This window comes from Hydra vulgaris, chromosome 06 (assembly GCF_038396675.1).
Source record: "Hydra vulgaris chromosome 06, alternate assembly HydraT2T_AEP".
Taxonomy (NCBI): Eukaryota; Metazoa; Cnidaria; class Hydrozoa; order Anthoathecata; family Hydridae; genus Hydra; species Hydra vulgaris.
The window spans coordinates 59,886,494-59,904,736 of record NC_088925.1 but is presented as its reverse complement, the minus strand read 5'-3'; the positions used below and the strand labels follow the sequence as shown (position 1 = coordinate 59,904,736).

Genomic DNA, 18,243 nt, shown 5'->3' with positions numbered 1-18,243 from the left:
TAAAACAATGGATCAAGTATTGTTTGAAGAAAGTAGATGTAAATGCTGCACAGAATCTGTGTGGAGGGGTGTATCGAAAGCTTGATTTTGTAAGACGAAATGGTGAAACAAGTCTATTGCAACTTCAAAAATAAATTATTTGATTATAAATCTACGAGCTGTTTTTTATTTTATCAAAAAATATTGATCCACTGCAAAGTTAAAGTGTTTCAAAAAAAATCTCAAATTTTACTGTTTACTCGTTATTACCAATCATTTATTTTTAACCTTAGTAAGATATTTTATCATTTAAATTAAATCAAGCAATACAAAATTGTGTAAAATTTAAATTTATGAAAAAAAAACAGTTTATCACTAATCTCCCTGCTCTATTAGACAAAAACATTTTCATTCAAACTTATCATTATACAAAGTTTGCCTCTAATTATTTTTTATACAATAAATGAAAATATGTCACTAAAATATAATTAATACAAATTTCAAATATGGAAATACTCTGCACTAAAATGTTATTTAGACTATATGACACTATATGAGACTAACTTATGACTAATACTTAGTGTGTCCACCTTTATTTTTTTAATTACATCTGAAATACTCCGCGTTTAATTCTGAATAAATAAAAGACAGAATAAATTTACTGCATAGGCATTTAATTCATTTATCATGACACCAAATCTGAATTAATTTCTCTTTGAGCTGAGTGGTGTTAGTTGATGCTGTTTTCAGGACCTTTCTCTTCAGTTCATTCCACAAATCTTCAATTTGATTAAGGTCTGGGCTATTCCAACACTCAAATCTTTGAAAAACTTCATTACAGATTTCACTGTATGGCATGGCGCACCATCTTGCATCAAAAATTATTTTTTATTTGGGAACCATTCACGCAGCTGGGGCAAAAAAGCCTATACAGCAGTTAATAGCAACATATATATATTTTCAGTCATTTCTTCTACTAATTGCACTATTCCCTCGATATAAATGTACAGATCTTTCACTGAAATAACACTATTATTTGTGGATGCTTGAAACTTTATTGGAAACACTCTGGTGGAATTGTATCTTCTTATTTTCTTCTACCAAACTGGACCCTTTCCTATATGAATTCCAGATATGACTTTCCCTTATGACTTAAAGATTCATCAGAGGAACATTCCTGCAAACAACATTAACTAATTTATTGATCCTATGCAACTACCATGCACCAATCTAAACAATTGCAAATCTAAACAATTTTTAATTAAGATTATTCAATGGATCTTGTAATATTACATTATTAAATTTTATTTCTCATCCTTTTGTATCCCTTTGTTTGCAATCATATGTACTTTTATCAAACATTACAGTAAATTTTTGTATGCCTTACTCCAATCATCACTGGACCAGTTTGAAGTTTCAACAACCAACTGAATCTCTTCTTCCACATGGCTGGTGTTAACTTTAGCTTTTTCTTTGACCTATATGCTTTGTATCCGTTATTATACAGCCTTCTTTTTTCTATCCTTGACTTATAGTAACTCCAGAAGCTAATTGTCATTCGTGCATCAGTTTGATCAATGTATTCTTACGCCTTTTGCAACACAATTCCAGTAACAAACATATTTTTAGCTACTCTTTATTCTGCAAACCAAGGGGAATTTTTAAAGCTGTGTTTTCCAACGGAAGTTTTATTTCATGTTTCTTAGCCACACTTATGTCAGATTTCTTGCCCATTTTGTTCAGTTTCGCACAAAAAAAATTTTTTGCACAACAGCATACAACACTGAGTGATGTTAGAGATATCCACAAATAGCAATTAATTATGACAAAAAATACCAAAAAGTAAGTTAAAAATATGAAAATATCACACAGAAAATAACAGCAGCAATTAATAAAAATGTCAATAAAATACAAAAAAATATATGATTTCATGCATCACCATGGCAATCAAAAATATTTTTATGTTATAATGCCATCTTTACAAATTAAAAAAAAATTAATCAAGGTCTGGCTAAGGTTAAGAAGAAAGAGAACAAATTTTCAAAACTAAAACTTCAATGGCCAGTACTGTAATTTAAAACTTAATAATAAACAATAAGAACATTAAATGGTACCAGAATTGAATTGAAAAAAATTTTAAGAAAAGATTTTGGAAAAGTGTTTATCTAAAAACAAAAACAAAAAGAAAATGGAAAACATTTTTTCCAAAGTCAAACTAAATGTACTAAATTCATAATTGCTGTTACATTGATAAAATGGAAACAAACTATGCAGTTATATCTACTTGTGACAATAAAGAATAAGGAAGAAAAATAATTAACACAACTGCTTATTATAGTAAAAATAAGGAGAGAAATATCTAACACCTGGACTTAGTATAAAATAGAAAATGATGGTAAAAACCATGACAACACTGTTATATAAATTTTTAAAAGATTCAAAAAACTTCATCAACCAAAAACAAATCTAGTTTTGGAACCAACAAAGTTATTCTTACAAATTCAAGATGTTAATGAATCGTTGGACATCAAAAGATTGTAATTCGAAAAATTAACTCTAACAAAAGAGATTGACGTCAGCAGAGCTGAAGAAGTTAAAAATGCAAAAATGAAATTAAAAAAATCTAACTAAAATACTTGATACTCTGTTTTAAACAAATTCAATAGGAATTTACAAGCATGGTTTCAATAAATTTGATTAGAACTTATCAACATAGTTTCAGTAAATTCAACAGGAACTTACCAACATATTTTACCAAACCCATACTTTTTAGACGTAAACATTTTTATTAATAAAGCATATTATAATATTAGTAGTATACATCTAACGTTTGAACATATTTTAATTATGTAAAAGTAATTTAACTCAAGTTTATATATTTTTTATTTTTCTTTGTTTGAACACTACTTGGTTGTCACTTTAAGAATTATTAAAAAGCTAATTTATTTTAACACTTGTTTAAACAACTGTTTGAATTGGAAACACACAACTAAATCATAAATTTGTTGAAACTAAAAAAAAAAAAAAAAGAAATCTAAGAAAACTAAATTCAAAAATAAATCATAAACAAATAAACAAAAAAATTATAATCGAAATGACAACAAATGTAAAAAAATAACACCTTTTGTTTTGGAGCAACGTTGACGGGTTCATCATTTTCTAGAATTAAAATTAAAATTTTCTTAGTGATGTAATCAATAATGAGTTGATCAAGTTGATCCAACTTTTAATAACATGATACTAAACAAAGTTATTTAGTAATAACGAAATAAAACAGATTGTATTAAAAAATAACAAAATAAAATAAAACCTTTCATATCACGCCTTCATATCGTGTTGTATTCATAAAATCTTGAATAATTTGTGAACCATGCTACACTATGTAGTAGAGTAGATGGTAGTGTAGCATGATAGTAGTAGTACAGTCATCAGTTGACTACTGATATCGACGAATCTACTGATGACTGTACTACTACAATTAATATTATTACTTAGCTAATTATGCTACTCTACCATCAAAGTACTGACTAGACAGTATTTCTACTATTATTAGTTTGCTATTCAAGCTACACTATCATCAGACTATACTACTATCATATTGTCACCAACTACACACTAAAAGCTATTAAATGAAAACTTTTCATTAAAAATGTTTTTCTAACTATTTTTGTTTATAACAAACTTTATTTAGATTAACTGTTTTAATTATTCTAAATATTATATGATTAAAACATTATATGGTTAATGCAGGTAAAATTGATTTCTACTCCTTAAAACATTAACTCATTCATTTTAAAAGAGCGACCAAAAAAGTTTTGTTTGTATGTAATTACTTGCATATGATGAATCATGTTTGAAAAATTTTAAAATCATGTATTGGAGCATAATATAAATCGAATAACTCAAATATCTCAAATAAAAAGTAAATAATATGGTTACCTAAAATTATTAACCAAAATCAATTATTAACCAAAAGACCCTTGAATACTTAAAGCATCCCTAATGATATCATTTTTAAAAAAAATTTCAAAGTTTGTCATGTTGGGTTTTAAATAAAGTAAAATTGTATAAAAATAACAAAAATAATAATCACTTCATAAAAAACAAGTCAAAAAAAAAATTAAAAATGGACTTTTTTATTTTTGGCATTAAAAATGTTATTTTTTATGCAGTAAAATTGAAAATAATTTTTTTTTTTTAATTGATTACTGCTTTTGAAACTTTTGTATATTTTCACTTCATTTGAGACCCAACATAATTTTTGAAAAACATTTTTCTTGATATTATTAGGGACCCATTAAATATTGAAGAGTCTTGGGGGACTCAAAAAATAAATCTTATTTAGACATTTTTTTAATCCAGTGTTATTTTATTATGTAAAACACAATTAAGGGGTGAGAGCAGACATTTTTAGGAAAAATTGCTTTTATGGGACACCCTATACATATATACGTAACAACGAAAAAATAAAATTGCAAATTTTTTTTTTACCTTATGCAATTTTGTCTTACACATAACTATTTAATTATGTCTTAGACATCAACTTAAACTTTCAATGAACTCATTTTCTAATGTATATTCTATTTGAAAATTCTATTTTTGCAGAACAATTGCAGTGGGCTGCAGTAGTTAAAAGGCAGAAGAGGTTGGGAAAAACAATTTGTATAAATGCTATCACCCAAACAAACGCTGGGTATGGCACTGCTAAAATAACTGTTATTTAACCAAATAAACATGTCATGAGCATGTTAGTGTTATTCAGACCCTGTTATGCAATAGGGAACCAACCAACATTTACAATATTTCAAGATAATTAAGAAAAGCAATTTTAAAACTAGATCTAATTTAGTTTTAAAACATGAAATTATAATATATTCACAGCCTCTTGCAAATATGACTATAGGTAGAATATTGTTATTGATATTTATAATTAGCCTTTTTTGCAATTAGTAACTCATTTTTAAAAAAATGGTTTCTGCTTCCCTATTGCATAACGGGGTCCATTTATTATATTGCCATTTTTAAACTAAATTTTTTGTTTTTGTTGTTTTTTCATAAAACTTGCTTGATCTGGTAAATTAAAGTTAATTTTATCTTTCTGTACAGTTGTAATGTTTTTAATAAAAAAGGCCAAAAATATTTCTTGATATCATAGCTCGTAATAACCTAGTTTATTCTCTCAAAATGTTGAGACTAGAAATGTAAAACTATTAAAACAACTTTTTGAAAAAATTCAATTATGACAACTATTTTAACTATGACAACAAAATATATGTAACCTGGAACAAATTATGTGTAACCTGGAACAAATTATATGTAACCTGGAACAAATTATGTAACCTGGAATGTTAAATATTGTATAACAAATCTATTACAATATAAAGAACTTTAATTTAGTCATACCACTTTGTTCCTCAACAGGCACACTTTTATAGCTGGACATCTTTCAAAAGAATAAACTTCTTAGAGACTCTAAATATTCAATTAAAAATTAAAAAATTTTAAATCCATTTTTCTTTTTCTAATAATAATAACAAATAATTAGAAATATTTATTAATATTTCTATATGCCTTGTTTAAAAAGTTAAAAAGTATAAAAAACTATACGTTAGAACACACAAACAAATAAAAATAAATTTAAAGCAATGTTTTAAGTGAATACTGTTAGCAGCAGTTCTTATTATCTTCAGAATTAGAAAAAATTAGGTTCACAATAAATTGCCAACCTTAAAACATAAGGTTGGCAAAGGTAAGAGATCGGCATAAGGTTGCTGAAAAAATTTGACACAAAGGTCATACGATAAAATATAGAAACAAGGTTGACGTTTTTTGCCAACCTCAAACACTTTTAGCTCAGCAGTTAGCCTGATTCCGAGGGCTTTTATCTGATTTTTAAACAAGTATTTTTTTGCAAAAAAAGGCAAAACTAATTCTACATTATAACTTAAAAAATAAGTAAAAAAAAAAAGAATTGGATTTAAATAAAATCCAATTCTTAAAAAAAAGGATAAGTAGTTTCCTAAGCTCAATCAGACCTTTGGGCCTTAGGGATGTGAACAAAATTTTATAAAAATTAAAAAACAAATAAAACTGAAGTGTCTGAATGAAAGGGAAGCCTGATAAATACTTTTTGTATATTTAATCAAACTTTTATAAATGTTCTTTGAAACAGTTATTCATTTTAAAAATATAATTTTAGGTTAAAAATAAATAAAATAAAAATGAAAAACATAAGAAATAAAATAAGGAGCTACACACAAGCTGAACCTAAATCTTAATTGAATCATTGTACTAGAAGAAATCAACTAAAAATTTGGATTAGGCAGACAGTAAATGTAACTAGCTTAAAAATGTATTCATTTAAAGGGATCCAAAGTGCTGAGACAAGTTGTGTTCATTTTAAAGAGAATGTTAAAAAAAAATGTTTGGGCAGAATTTTTTAAAGTAAAACAAAATAATAAATGCATACCAAGAAAATCAAACTTTGTTGTTTTACTCGAAGCTTGCCGCCTCCATGTTAGCCAATTTCTTAAAGTCTTTAAAATATACAATGCAATCTACAGACTTTATAATTTATTCAAGTGCATTTAATTCCAAAGAGTTTTAGTAAATGACATTTTTTTATCAAATTATAGAATTTTTTTTATTATTATTATAGATTACTAAAGAATTTGTTTAGTTATTATTATATAAAAGTTTTTTTTTCATCATAAACTACAGTAGAATTTCTTTAGTTATTTTATTTTCTAAATTTCACGAAGTTCGCATTAAAAATATAAATAAAATATTTCAGATATTTTTAACTTGTCTATTGCTTTAAATTTTTTTTTCTTTTGTTATATTTATTGTTATTAAATGATTAATATCCTTATTAAGATTCTGTTAAAAAAATTGTTTTGTATTTTTAACACTACCGCAAGCCATTGATAACGGCTTTTGATTTTATCAAACTTTGATCGCAAGCCACTTGTAGCAGCTTTTGAGTATGCTTCTCAATTTATCTTGTTTTGTACATAAATTTTCACTCTTGACACATTTGATTGTTTTTAAGGTTTAATTAATTCTCTACATAATCAAGAACAAATAAGCGTGTTATTATAAAAAGTTACTTGACAAAAATAAAAAATCTTGTAATCCTTATTAAAAAATAATCCTTGATTAAAAAAAACTTCTTTTAATTTAGTTTTAAAATAAAGCAGCGTTAACACTGTAAAATTTAACTCGTAGAAGTGTATAAGTATTTAGCTATGTAATATAAAACGTCCTCAAAAAGCATTCTTTTTATACATTAAATGAGTTTTTAATGAAATTTTTTCTGTAAAGAATGTATTGCTTATTTTATTTTATTTTTAAAATTGAACAATTTTTGGTCAAGCAAAAAAGTGTTGCATTATAGAGTAAGTTTTAAAATTGAAATTGCTTAATGAAAAACTTTTTATTATCAATTTTGGTAGGTTTTGATTTGTAATTTTAAAAGACAGGTTTTAATGTAAAAAACTTGCCAAATACAACATAAATTGGGAAGTATTAAATATATGTTTTTTAACTCCCGCTGCAACACATTGACAATTTTAATTCCCACCTGCTTTGAATTATTGCCATAAAACATTAATTATTGCTTTAATTAATATAAAGCTGTCTGCAAATTTGTTAGGTGTAAAATTTATAAATATTTTTTAACTAAAAATTTTAGAATTCAGCAAATATCTCTAATAAATAATGTCTGTAAATTTGTTAAGAGTAAAATCTATAAATATTTTCGAATTAAAAATTTAAGAATTCAGCAAATATCTCTAATAAATGATGTCGTTTACCAAAACTCTTTGTTAATTAAAAATTTAAGAAATTGTAAAATGTCATTTTGATAGGAGAACAAAAATGTCCTAGTGATAAACGGCTTAGAAAAAAAGTTCACATTGTTTACATAAAAAGAAAAAAGATTCAGAATATATAAGGTGATCAACATCTTTTTTGAATATTTATTATATTTATTATATTTTAATATAAAAATCTTAAGTTTATTTGGTTCTTATGCACTCTATAAAAAAAGATTCTTTTGTTAAGCTTCCTATAAAATTTATAGGAAAGTCATGCGATTAATAACAAATGCATATTTTAAAAAACAAATAAAACGAAAACAAATAATATTGATTCAAAAGAAAGAAAAATCTACAATGATGACATTTACTAAAACCCTTTGGAATTAAATGCACTTGAATAAATTATAAAGTCTGTAGATTGCAACATATATTTTAAAGACTTTCAGAGATTGGCTAACATGGAGACGGTAAGCTTCGAGTAAAACGACAAAGTTTATTTTTTTTGGTATACATCTATTATTTTGTTTTACTTAAAAAAATTCTGCCTAAACATTTTTTTTTATCATTCTCTATAAAATAAACACAACTTGTCTCAGCACTTTGGGATCCCTTTAAGAAAATCTTTTAAATAAATTATTGTTGCTGTCGTATATGATTAAATTGTAATAATTTTTTAAAACTTTGTATTTTAACAACATTATGAAGAGATTGAGAATAAATCTAAATAATTAAAGTGAAATACTGTATCTTACTCCAGGTCAGTTCAGGTTCAGGATTATCACGATAACCCTGCTACTGGTATTATGTAACCTACTACTACCTCCCCAATGCCTTGGTGCCTTGTGGAGTGTGCTTTTTTAGGCAAAGGCTAGGAGAAACAAACTCTCACTTGAAAATTCTGCTGCCTAGGAACTCTTGGTTAAGTAAAGGCTAGATATGGTGTCTCGATAAAAATACTCATCTTGGGCAGATGTTAACTGTCTCCAGCTAAAATTCCCCTGCCTTGGGGCTCTTGGTTAAATAAAGGCTAGAAATGATGTCTTGAAAAAAATACTCATCTTGGGCAGATGTTAACTGCATTAAGCTACTGCCTTGTATGAGGCCTCCTAGGCAAAGACTTTAGGAGTAAGCAGAATAACTCTGCTAACCAGCCTAAAACCCCTTCTTCATCTATTAGGATGGCATAGTCGCAAACCTGTGTTATATTGTTTCCTGCCTAGGATGATGAATGCTGGATCTTCTTGACTCTTCTCATAGGTTTTTGATTGTGTCTTCTTGAAAGTAACTATGCAACTCTTCCTGTTATTTCCTAATAAGGGTACAGCCCTAAAACTCAGTTAAATGGTTCTGAGGTTAGCTGGTAGTAAGATTCACCCAACTATGTGGTAGCTCTCAGAGAGGCTGATTCCATCAACAGCTGCAAAATATCAGAGTATTAACAGTGCCATGTTAGGCATTGGTGTCCATGTTAATACTTAGCGTCCATGTTAATACCATATAATTTTTGATCAAATTGATGGCCAAGTCAAGCCTCATTCTACTCAGGGTTGGCAAAAAAACCCAACCCAAAAAAACCCAAAAAAACCCACCTTAAAAAAACCCCAAAAAAACCCAAAGATATTTGGGTTTTTTTAAAAATATCTTTTTTTACAACAGATTCTTAGCTTTTATAAACCCTATACTGTAAATAATATTGGATTTATTATTATGAAATATATATGTATATTCTACTTTTTAGTTTAAACTCCTTACAGAATAATCCATATTATGATTAATCATTTGTATAGCTGGTTGGGGTTATACAGAAAAAATTATTAGGGAAATTAGTTTAACGCCTAAAAAGAAAAAGAAAAATCAATGAAGATTACAAACTATATTTCATTAAGTTTCAAAAGCTTAACAAAATGATTGGCCATTGTTGTTTACCAATCAAATTCTTCGCCTCTCAAATGTCTGTATATCCGTACAAGCTTTTCAGCTCTATCGCTCCCTAACCAATTTCTTAACTTGCTCCATACAATACCAAAAGTAGAAAACACTCTTTCTATGGAGCCAGTGCTTGCAGGACAACTATGAAGAGATTGAAAAAATTTTGCAAACCCTTCTGGCAGTGGTAAAGATTTTTGATGCAGCCTTTGCTTCAAATCTATTATACCCCACCATCTTTCACTTGAAATTGTAGAAATAAAATTATCGTTGAACATGTGCGGTGGAAAGGTAGTTGTGACTTTTAGCCTGAAATCATAGTATCCAGCCACGTATTCATTGTGCCTATCACTTAGCCAAACTTCTGCAGCAGCTTCTTGTTCAATGCTTAAAGATTTTCCTAAAATTAAAGAATATTGTATTCATGCTTTATATATTAAAAATGAGAAATGTAAATATATGGATATTATGTCATAAATTGTGTCTGTAGTCTAGAATCAACTAATGGCTTATGTAAGTTATATAAGTTAAAACAATGTAGTTTTAAGTTCGTTCTTTCAATTTTTGGGTTAGATTTGGTTGCCATACCTTGGTATTTAATATCAGTCAAATTTGCCAAAAAATGAAAAGGTTCCATTGCTTCATCAAATTTTAACTTAATTTCCATATAAAATGGCTTCAGGTCATTCAGGCTTCATCCTTCAGGAGAGATAACCAAACTTCACATGCATCTAACAATGATGTTGAGTCACTTTGTAGCTATAAATGAAACTTCTTTTTTTAAATATCTTTGCAAGTATTTTAACAGTATATTGAAGCCATAGTTTAAAATATTTTAATGAATAACAATTTTGCTTTACATATCTACCTTATCTAAAGCTATCTCACATTTCTCCAGTTGAATTAGAAGATTTTTAGCTTCTCTGAAAATTCCAGCATTATCTATAATTTTCTTGATATTATGTTTAATACCACCTTCATGCTTCTCTATAATATCAAGGTAGTGGTTATAATTTTTAATATAAGTTTTTAAACAGTCTACTTGAGAGTTCCATCATGTATCATTAGGAAGTTGCGGCATAACTCCATTCCTATCATCCAAAAGCCATCTCTGAAATTAAGAACTAGTTTAATTAGTTGATATATTAACATAATTCACTGAATAAAAAAAACAAAAAAATTAAACTGTAAAATTAAAATAATATATTATAAACAATATTTACTCATACGTGGTTGGTGATGGTTTCGGAAGTATTTGTTCACTTCAATTAAATGTGCCAGAAAATTTGGTGTCACATGCTTCTCAACTAAATTTAAGTAATGAGCTGAGCATCCATATGTAAGTAACAACGGATATTCCTCTTTAAGAACTTCTTTCATCTTTTTCATTTTGTTTTCATTATCTGTACAAATGGCAAATACCTGTTGGAAGTAGAGAAATATTCTTATATTTTTAGTTAATTTAAATTAAAGTAAATACTATGTACACAAATACTATATACAGTATTATTATACTTACATTTTGCTCATAAACCTTCTTGATTTGTTTTATTGCTTGAATGGCTAATTGAGCACATTATTCTGAAGTTTTTTTTTCACTTCCTGCATCTATAGCGGAGATTAAATATGGGGTCTTTCCATTATGTACACTGTGAGCAATAATTGGATCATTTCTGACACTGCTCCAACCATCTTGTATCAATGTAATAGTACTCCTATTATTTGCAAATTCACTTTTCATAGATACAACTACCTCATCGTTCACTTTATCCAGTAACTCTCCTGAAAGTTTCTTCCGGTTCGGAGGGTCATAACCAGGTCTCAAAAAATTAACACAATTTTTAAATTCTCTATTTTCTACAGCATTAAATGGAATATTGCATGCAAAAAAAAATTTGGCAACTTGCAAGTCAAAAATATCCTTCTGGTCTGAGCTTGTTCTTGAAATGTAGTTTTCTATTAACTTTTGTTTTTTATATGGGTTTGATGTTGAACCAGAGTAGCTACTCTCAAAGAAACCAGAAGTGCTTGATGCTTCAAAAGATTCTGAAGTAACTGGGCTAACAAAATTACACAACAAGTTTACAGATGTCCGAGATGATACTTGGCCATCATTTAAAATAAAATTCTTATTTCGTTCTGCAACATCAGCAGATGGGTTTTTTTTTTTACATTTTTTTAAATGAATTCTGATTCTTTCTATTTTTTAGCTATTAATAATTTCATTGCAATAATTGCACTGGCACTGCAGTATTACTTTTCCAGAAACAGTTTTTGATAACTTAGTCACGTCATTCCATTCATCTGCAAGCATTCTTCCAGATTTAGGAGCCATAATATATGCTCTTATTAAAAAAGGTTTTTTTTCTCTGAAATAAATTCTATTATGATTAAAATATAAATAAATAATGTCAACTAGTTAATATATCAGGAAATTCCAAAACACTTTGCAGTTTTAAAAGTCATAATATAACAAAAGTCAAAACATAACAACATATTCTCCTAGACTAGTCCAGGAGCTCCAAAATATGTTAGAGACTTAAGGTACTTTGGCAATAAAAATAAGAACATATAGGGTAAATGAACTAGAAATTTAGAAATTTAACTTTCCTTTCTAGAAATTTTTATTTTGTAATAACGGTCAGTTTTGAAAAAACCCAAAAAAACCCATAAAACCCATAAAACCCAAAAAAAACCATTTGGGTTGGGTTTTTTTTAAAAACCCAGGGTTTTTTCCAACCCTGATTCTACTCCATGGTTTTCACCCTCTGGTGCAGCTGCTATATCTAAAAGTAATCAATTTTTTCATCTTTTTCAAAAGAGCAACTCTCTTGAGAACAAACAGCTATTTATTATTGCAAGAAATCGATGTAAAAAAGTGCTGTCAGATGCCAAGCACCATTATTCTCAGTTTACTAAATCTCAGATGTTAGGCTCTATAGACTTTTGAAAAATCTTCAACAACATCGTTAACAAAGGTAGGTCTAACATTCTATCTCTCATTCACAAGACTGACCTTATTACCTCTCCCAAGGATAAGGCAGAACTATTTGCAAAGAACTTTTCTTCTAATTTGACTCTTGAATCTTATGGCCATTCTCACCCTTCCATTTCAATTAAAAAAGTTAAACCATTGTTAGACATTCAAATCACTGAAGCTTCCGTTGCTAAAGTCATTGATTAATATCTTCTACAGCTTGTGGTCCAGACAACGTTCCTGTCATAATCTTACAAAAATGCTCTCATTCCTATATTAATGAATGGCAACCGTCTCACTGACTCCTCTTCTTTATTCCTTCTTGGATTATCGTTTACTACTGACCTTTCATGGAAACCATAAATACATTCAATTACTAAATTAGCATCTGATAAGTTTGATTTTCTTTATCGTGCTCGCCACTTTCTCTCTCCTGATTTCATTCTCTACCTCTACTAATCTCTTATTTGTCCCTGTATGGAATACTGTTGTCATATTTGAGCTGCTGCTTCAAAAGATGCTCTTTCTCTACGAGACAAGGCCCAAAAAGGCATTGTAATTGTAGTTGGATCTGTTTTATCTGCTAAGCTTGAGCCTCTTTCCTATTGTCATAAAGTTGCATCTCTTTCTCTTTTCAACAAATACTATAATGGTTGCTGCTAAAAGGAGCTATCATCTTTAGTTCCATCAATTAAAATTCATTCTCGCTTTTCTTGTCATTCAGCAAAGTCTCATTCTTTTAATGTGTCTGCCCCTGCATGCTCTAAAACTTTTAATTTGTCAAGTTTTTTTCTCATCACGTGAAAATAGAGGCCTTGTTTTAAATAAAAAACAGATAAGCACATTAGCTCTTTGTAAATTTGATATCATAAAATAATTTTTATTGTTTTTAAGTTTCAAAGTACCATATATTAAAAAATATATACCGTTGCACTTTCACTTGCCTTAAGACAAAAAAAGTTAAACGTAAACTATATGAATATTTTTGATGCAGTGTTTCATAAATTATAACATGTTTACAAAAAATTTAATTTTTTGTAAAAAATAGAAAAGAAGGAAGAAAAATGGAGAGAAAAAAAAAACAATTTTTTTAAATTTAATTAACTTTTTAATTAAATTCTTCCTAAATTATAAGGAAACTTCTATCTTTACTTTTTTGGCATTGCACAAACTGTTAATTACACAAAGCTGATGTAACTATTATCTCTATATTAATGTCAACTTTATGGTAGTGTTATTACAAGTGTTAGTGCCCCATTCAGTGCGTTTGACACGGAACTCTTGGCAGCCATTGCAACCCAGGTAATGGCGAGAAAGAGTTGCAGCACTTTTTTTTATAAGAAAATGAAAATTAAAGTGTATGCAAATATCTAATGTACGTAAACTTCAAATTAAGTAATGTTAAAACATACTGAAACATTTATCAAGTTTTACAGTTCAGTATTTAAAAACTCGAAAAAAAGTTTTAAATAGGCTTCATAACATTTCATTAAAAAAGTAAATTAACAATGCACTAGCCCACAAGCTTTAAGAGCCAACAACAAAAATTCATCAGGAAATAATCAGGTTTAAATGCACAATTTGGATAATCCTACTAAAGTGCAGACTATTTCAATGGAGATAATGAAAACAACTAAATATTTTATATTTAAATATTAGTATTAATGACTTTCTATTTTTTTACATGAAAAACAAGTTTAAAAAAAAAAAATTTTAATAAATAGCAATTAGTTTTTTTGCTGTGCATTGATAAAAACAGTAAAGTTTAGCAAAAATATTAAAAAAACAAGTTTAAAAATCGTCACTGTTTCTAGCGCAAATTATAATGTATTTCCTTAATCTACTGACTGAAAAAAGTCGCAAAAAAATTGTATATCAAAAAATATTTTTATTTCCTTTATATTCTTATCTACTTTTTTCCTTTACTTGTATCAACTTTGGTAGCAGAAAATAACAAACGAACTAAAAATAAGAAAACATAAACAGTAAAACATTTAAGTATATTATTTTTTGACAGCAATTTTCTTTTTTTTTAATATTCAATTATTTTAGCTCATTTTATTTAGATTTTCTATTTCATATAGTCTTCAGCTCTTTTCTTCGAGTATTGCTACTTTATTCTCTGTAGTTTCCTTTAGCTTTATTTTGCTGTCAAGTTGTCTAAAATAGTTACTTAAGTTGTGGACAAACAAGGCATGCAACTGCACGTGCTTTCTAGGAAGGTTTGCAGCTTGACTTTCACTTGAAAACTGAATTGTGCCAACCTCTCCTTAATTTTGATCTATAGCATTTATTTCCATTAAAAAAAATATTATATTGTTTTAAAATTTTCATGTCAATGTGCCAGCGTGGCAGAGTGGTTAGTGCGCAGAGCTTCTGAACAGAAAAGCGGTGGTTTGAGTCTTTTTTTAATTTTTTTTTATTATTTCAAAATACAAAATACTTTTAAAGTTTTATAGAAATTAAAAACAAATATATGTAATGATATTATACACTTTAACAAACGAAAAGATTTATAAAAAGCTAAAAATTCTAAAAACATCAAAAAACATGGGGAAATTTGTTGTGTATGGGTCATGATTTATGCTATTAATGTGTCTATAAATATATATAAACAATATATATATAAACAAATATTATATGCAAATGTAAAAAACCCACTTATATAACATTTTATTCAGGATCGTATGTATTTGTTATTGAATTTAAAAAATTGACAAAATTGAAATAATATGAAACATATTGTCTCATCCAAGTAGAAAATTTGAAACTTCAATTTTAGATTTGCCCCTCACTAGATAATTTCAGATTGCTAAAATTATATCATCTTTTTCTTAGACCATTAAAAATGATAGAGGCAGCTTTTTGTAAATCGATGAAGCCACAATTTTTTTGGGTATGTCACTTTGTGGCAAAAAAGCTAGAAAAACAAACTAGAAATAAGATTTTATTTAAGTTTTTCGAAAAATTCCTTCTATCAAAAATGTATGGAATATATTTCTAAGATATATTTTCCAATAAAGACTCAAAATTTTATTTTAAATTTTAGAAATCTTTTTTGCTATACAACTATTATTTTGCTATAAATATATGAGCAAAATTTTATAAAAATTTCAAAATTTATTACGCTAAGAGGAGGTCTTAAACCCCCTAAAACAACACTGACGACAGCGCACTAAACTACTGAGCTATCAATGAAATGCATTTTGGAGAAAAACAAATCTTATTATAAATCTCTTATAAGCTCTACGCAGAAAAGGTGCACAAGTTTTTTTGTTCTTAAAGTTCTTTTTCAGAATAAATTATTTTACTAAAAAACATTGAAGTAAATAAGAAATAGGTATAGAAATAATAGGTGTGGAATAGATATGTATAGAAATGGTGGGTTTGGTTAAGACCTATATTTTAGGGGCCCGGAAAGTTAGGATATATATAAAGAAAAAGTATAGAAAAGTTCGGTTTGGAATAGAGTTAGAAAGAAGCGTATTATTATGGGTCAGCTAGTAAAATATTATTTTTCTAAACTATTATTTTTTGCAAAATAAAACTTATAAATATAACGAAGACATTTCAAGAGCTATATTGCTTCAAGCATAAATGCAGGCAAAAAAATTAATAATAGAATTATATCCTTAAAAAAAAAATTTTAATTATAAAAAAACAAACTCTTTATAAAATGTCATTTAAAGTTTGTAATAATGTTTTTTTCAATTTTTTGATAAAATCAATCACTATTAAAAATAAAAATAAAAAATTTTAAATATCACTATTAGAGGCACTAATATTAAAATAAAATTTAATGTGTACTGTTTTTTAGCTAATAATTTATTTATTTTTAAATTTGGTAGTTATTTTTGTTATTGATTGTTATGAGAATGATGAGATGGTTTAGTGCATACGTAAATGGCCAGATTACACTTTAAAACAAGACCTGAATTATATAAAACTGTCAAATAAATTTTGAATTTGTTTACAATTTTGGAATCATTGTAGCTGTTATAGTTATTAAGTCAAAAAGAATATGGAAAAAAAAACTTTCTGAAAAAAGTTTGAAAAGTTTTCAAAATACTCCATAGAATTTGATTTATACCACACAATATCTTTTTCAGTTTCATATATAGAACACTCATATTTATATTAAACAATGTATTTAAAAATTCAAAGAAAAAAATTTAACATGTTTTTTGAGAAAACAAAGTCTAATATAAATACATGGACTTTTTAGTGACACAAAACTTTTTTTAACTGTATGTTTACTTTGAAATAAAAAACTGAGGACTCTTAAAAAGTTCTTAAGGCTCTTGCTTGTCTAAATAAATAGCTTCTAATGACCTAAAAAAAAAAGGCAAATAACTCTATTGTAATGCTGCATCTCTTAGTTGTCCCAAGAAACTATATGGGAAGTTATAAGATATTTTATGCTATAATTTTATCAATGAGAAAGAAAAAAATTATTATCAACTGAAAATTATTATTCAGTACCCAGAAAATAAAGATAATCCATTTTAAATGCAACCATTTTTGAAAATAAATTTTTAATCAGTATCTGAAATAGGTATTCTATTTGCAGATGACAAAATTATACACTCCAGTCTTGACAAAAGGTCATCACTGTTCTGGTTGCTTAGAGCAGGCAACCAATATTGATTCTTATCTCAAAATAAGAAATTAAAATATCATCACAAAATAAGAAATTAAAATAGATTTAAACAGAATTCAAAAAAAAAAAAAGTTAATTGATTACATAATTTGTGTATTGTTTTTATTTTTTTTATGTTTCTTTAGAGTGGTTGTTATTTTTCAACAACAAAATTGGATAAGGCAAACCAAAAATAAACAGTTTTAAGTTAGCATTAAAAATAATGATTTTCCTATATTTTATTTCTTTTAAAAAGGAAAGTAAAAATATAAATTGCTATCTGTTCCTAAATTATATTTGTATAATTTTAATGTAATATTTTATATACATGTATATATTTTATTTTTAACATTCAGCTCTGTGTGTTTAGTTCTACCCACCCCCTTCCTTTTGGTCTACAATATTATTGTAGAAAAGTTATCAATAATTATTACTATTAATTGTTATGCAAATATTATTAATAATTGGTAATAATTGTTTAAAATTATTTCACCAATAATATAGTAGAACAGAAGGAAGGGAGCTGGTAAAAAAAAAAATTGGGACAAGGTAGTAACCGAACCACGTACATTCCCTGTATGTTGCAAACACCTTATCTAAGTCAGCTAAACATGCTTATATTTTAGAGCAAATAAATAAAAAAAAGTTATACATAAAAGTATAAGCATGCATTACATAGACGTTTTCATATAAGGACAATATATACTTGTTACATTAAAATTAAACAAACACATTTTACAAACAGATAGCAATTTATATTTCTGCTTTCTTCTTTAAAAAATAAAAAAATAAGGAAACCATTCCTTTTAAAGTTGACTTAAAATTTTTTTTTTTTTTTGTTTTGCTTTATCCAATTTTGTTGCTGAAAATAACAACCACTTTTAAGAAACAAAACTAAAAAT

The 18,243-nt window shown here is 27.1% G+C and overlaps 2 protein-coding genes across 4 annotated transcripts in view; both read right to left on the bottom strand.

The window, feature by feature from the left end:
• LOC100215923 (solute carrier family 15 member 2) overlaps positions 1 to 18,243 on the bottom strand; it is a 61,971-nt gene that overhangs the window by 39,690 nt on the left and 4,038 nt on the right. For all 3 annotated transcript variants that reach the window (XM_065800624.1, XM_065800623.1, XM_065800622.1), the window contains 2 exons: positions 5,383 to 5,451; positions 3,101 to 3,138 (listed from right to left, as the gene is read on the bottom strand). In XM_065800624.1, coding sequence (XP_065656696.1) covers positions 3,101 to 3,138; positions 5,383 to 5,422 — 78 coding nt within the window. In that variant the 5' untranslated portion in view covers positions 5,423 to 5,451. The remainder of the gene's footprint in view (positions 1 to 3,100; positions 3,139 to 5,382; positions 5,452 to 18,243) is intronic.
• Positions 9,658 to 10,835, bottom strand: LOC136081097 (uncharacterized). Its single transcript, XM_065798382.1, has 2 exons — positions 10,314 to 10,835; positions 9,658 to 10,125 (listed from the first exon to the last, which is right to left on the bottom strand). The coding sequence occupies exons 1-2, from the start codon at positions 10,390 to 10,392 to the stop codon at positions 9,722 to 9,724; spliced, it is 483 nt and encodes a 160-aa protein (XP_065654454.1). The 5' UTR covers positions 10,393 to 10,835; the 3' UTR covers positions 9,658 to 9,721.

Excerpts from the sequence above, each read along its gene's own strand:
- LOC136081097 (XM_065798382.1), bottom strand. The coding sequence starts at position 10,392 with ATGGAAATTAAGTTAAAATTTGATGAAGCAATGGAACCTTTTCATTTT. Across the intron at positions 10,126-10,313 it reads GACTGATATTAAATACCAAG|GAAAATCTTTAAGCATTGAA; the intron begins GTATGGCAACCA and ends CTTTAATTTTAG.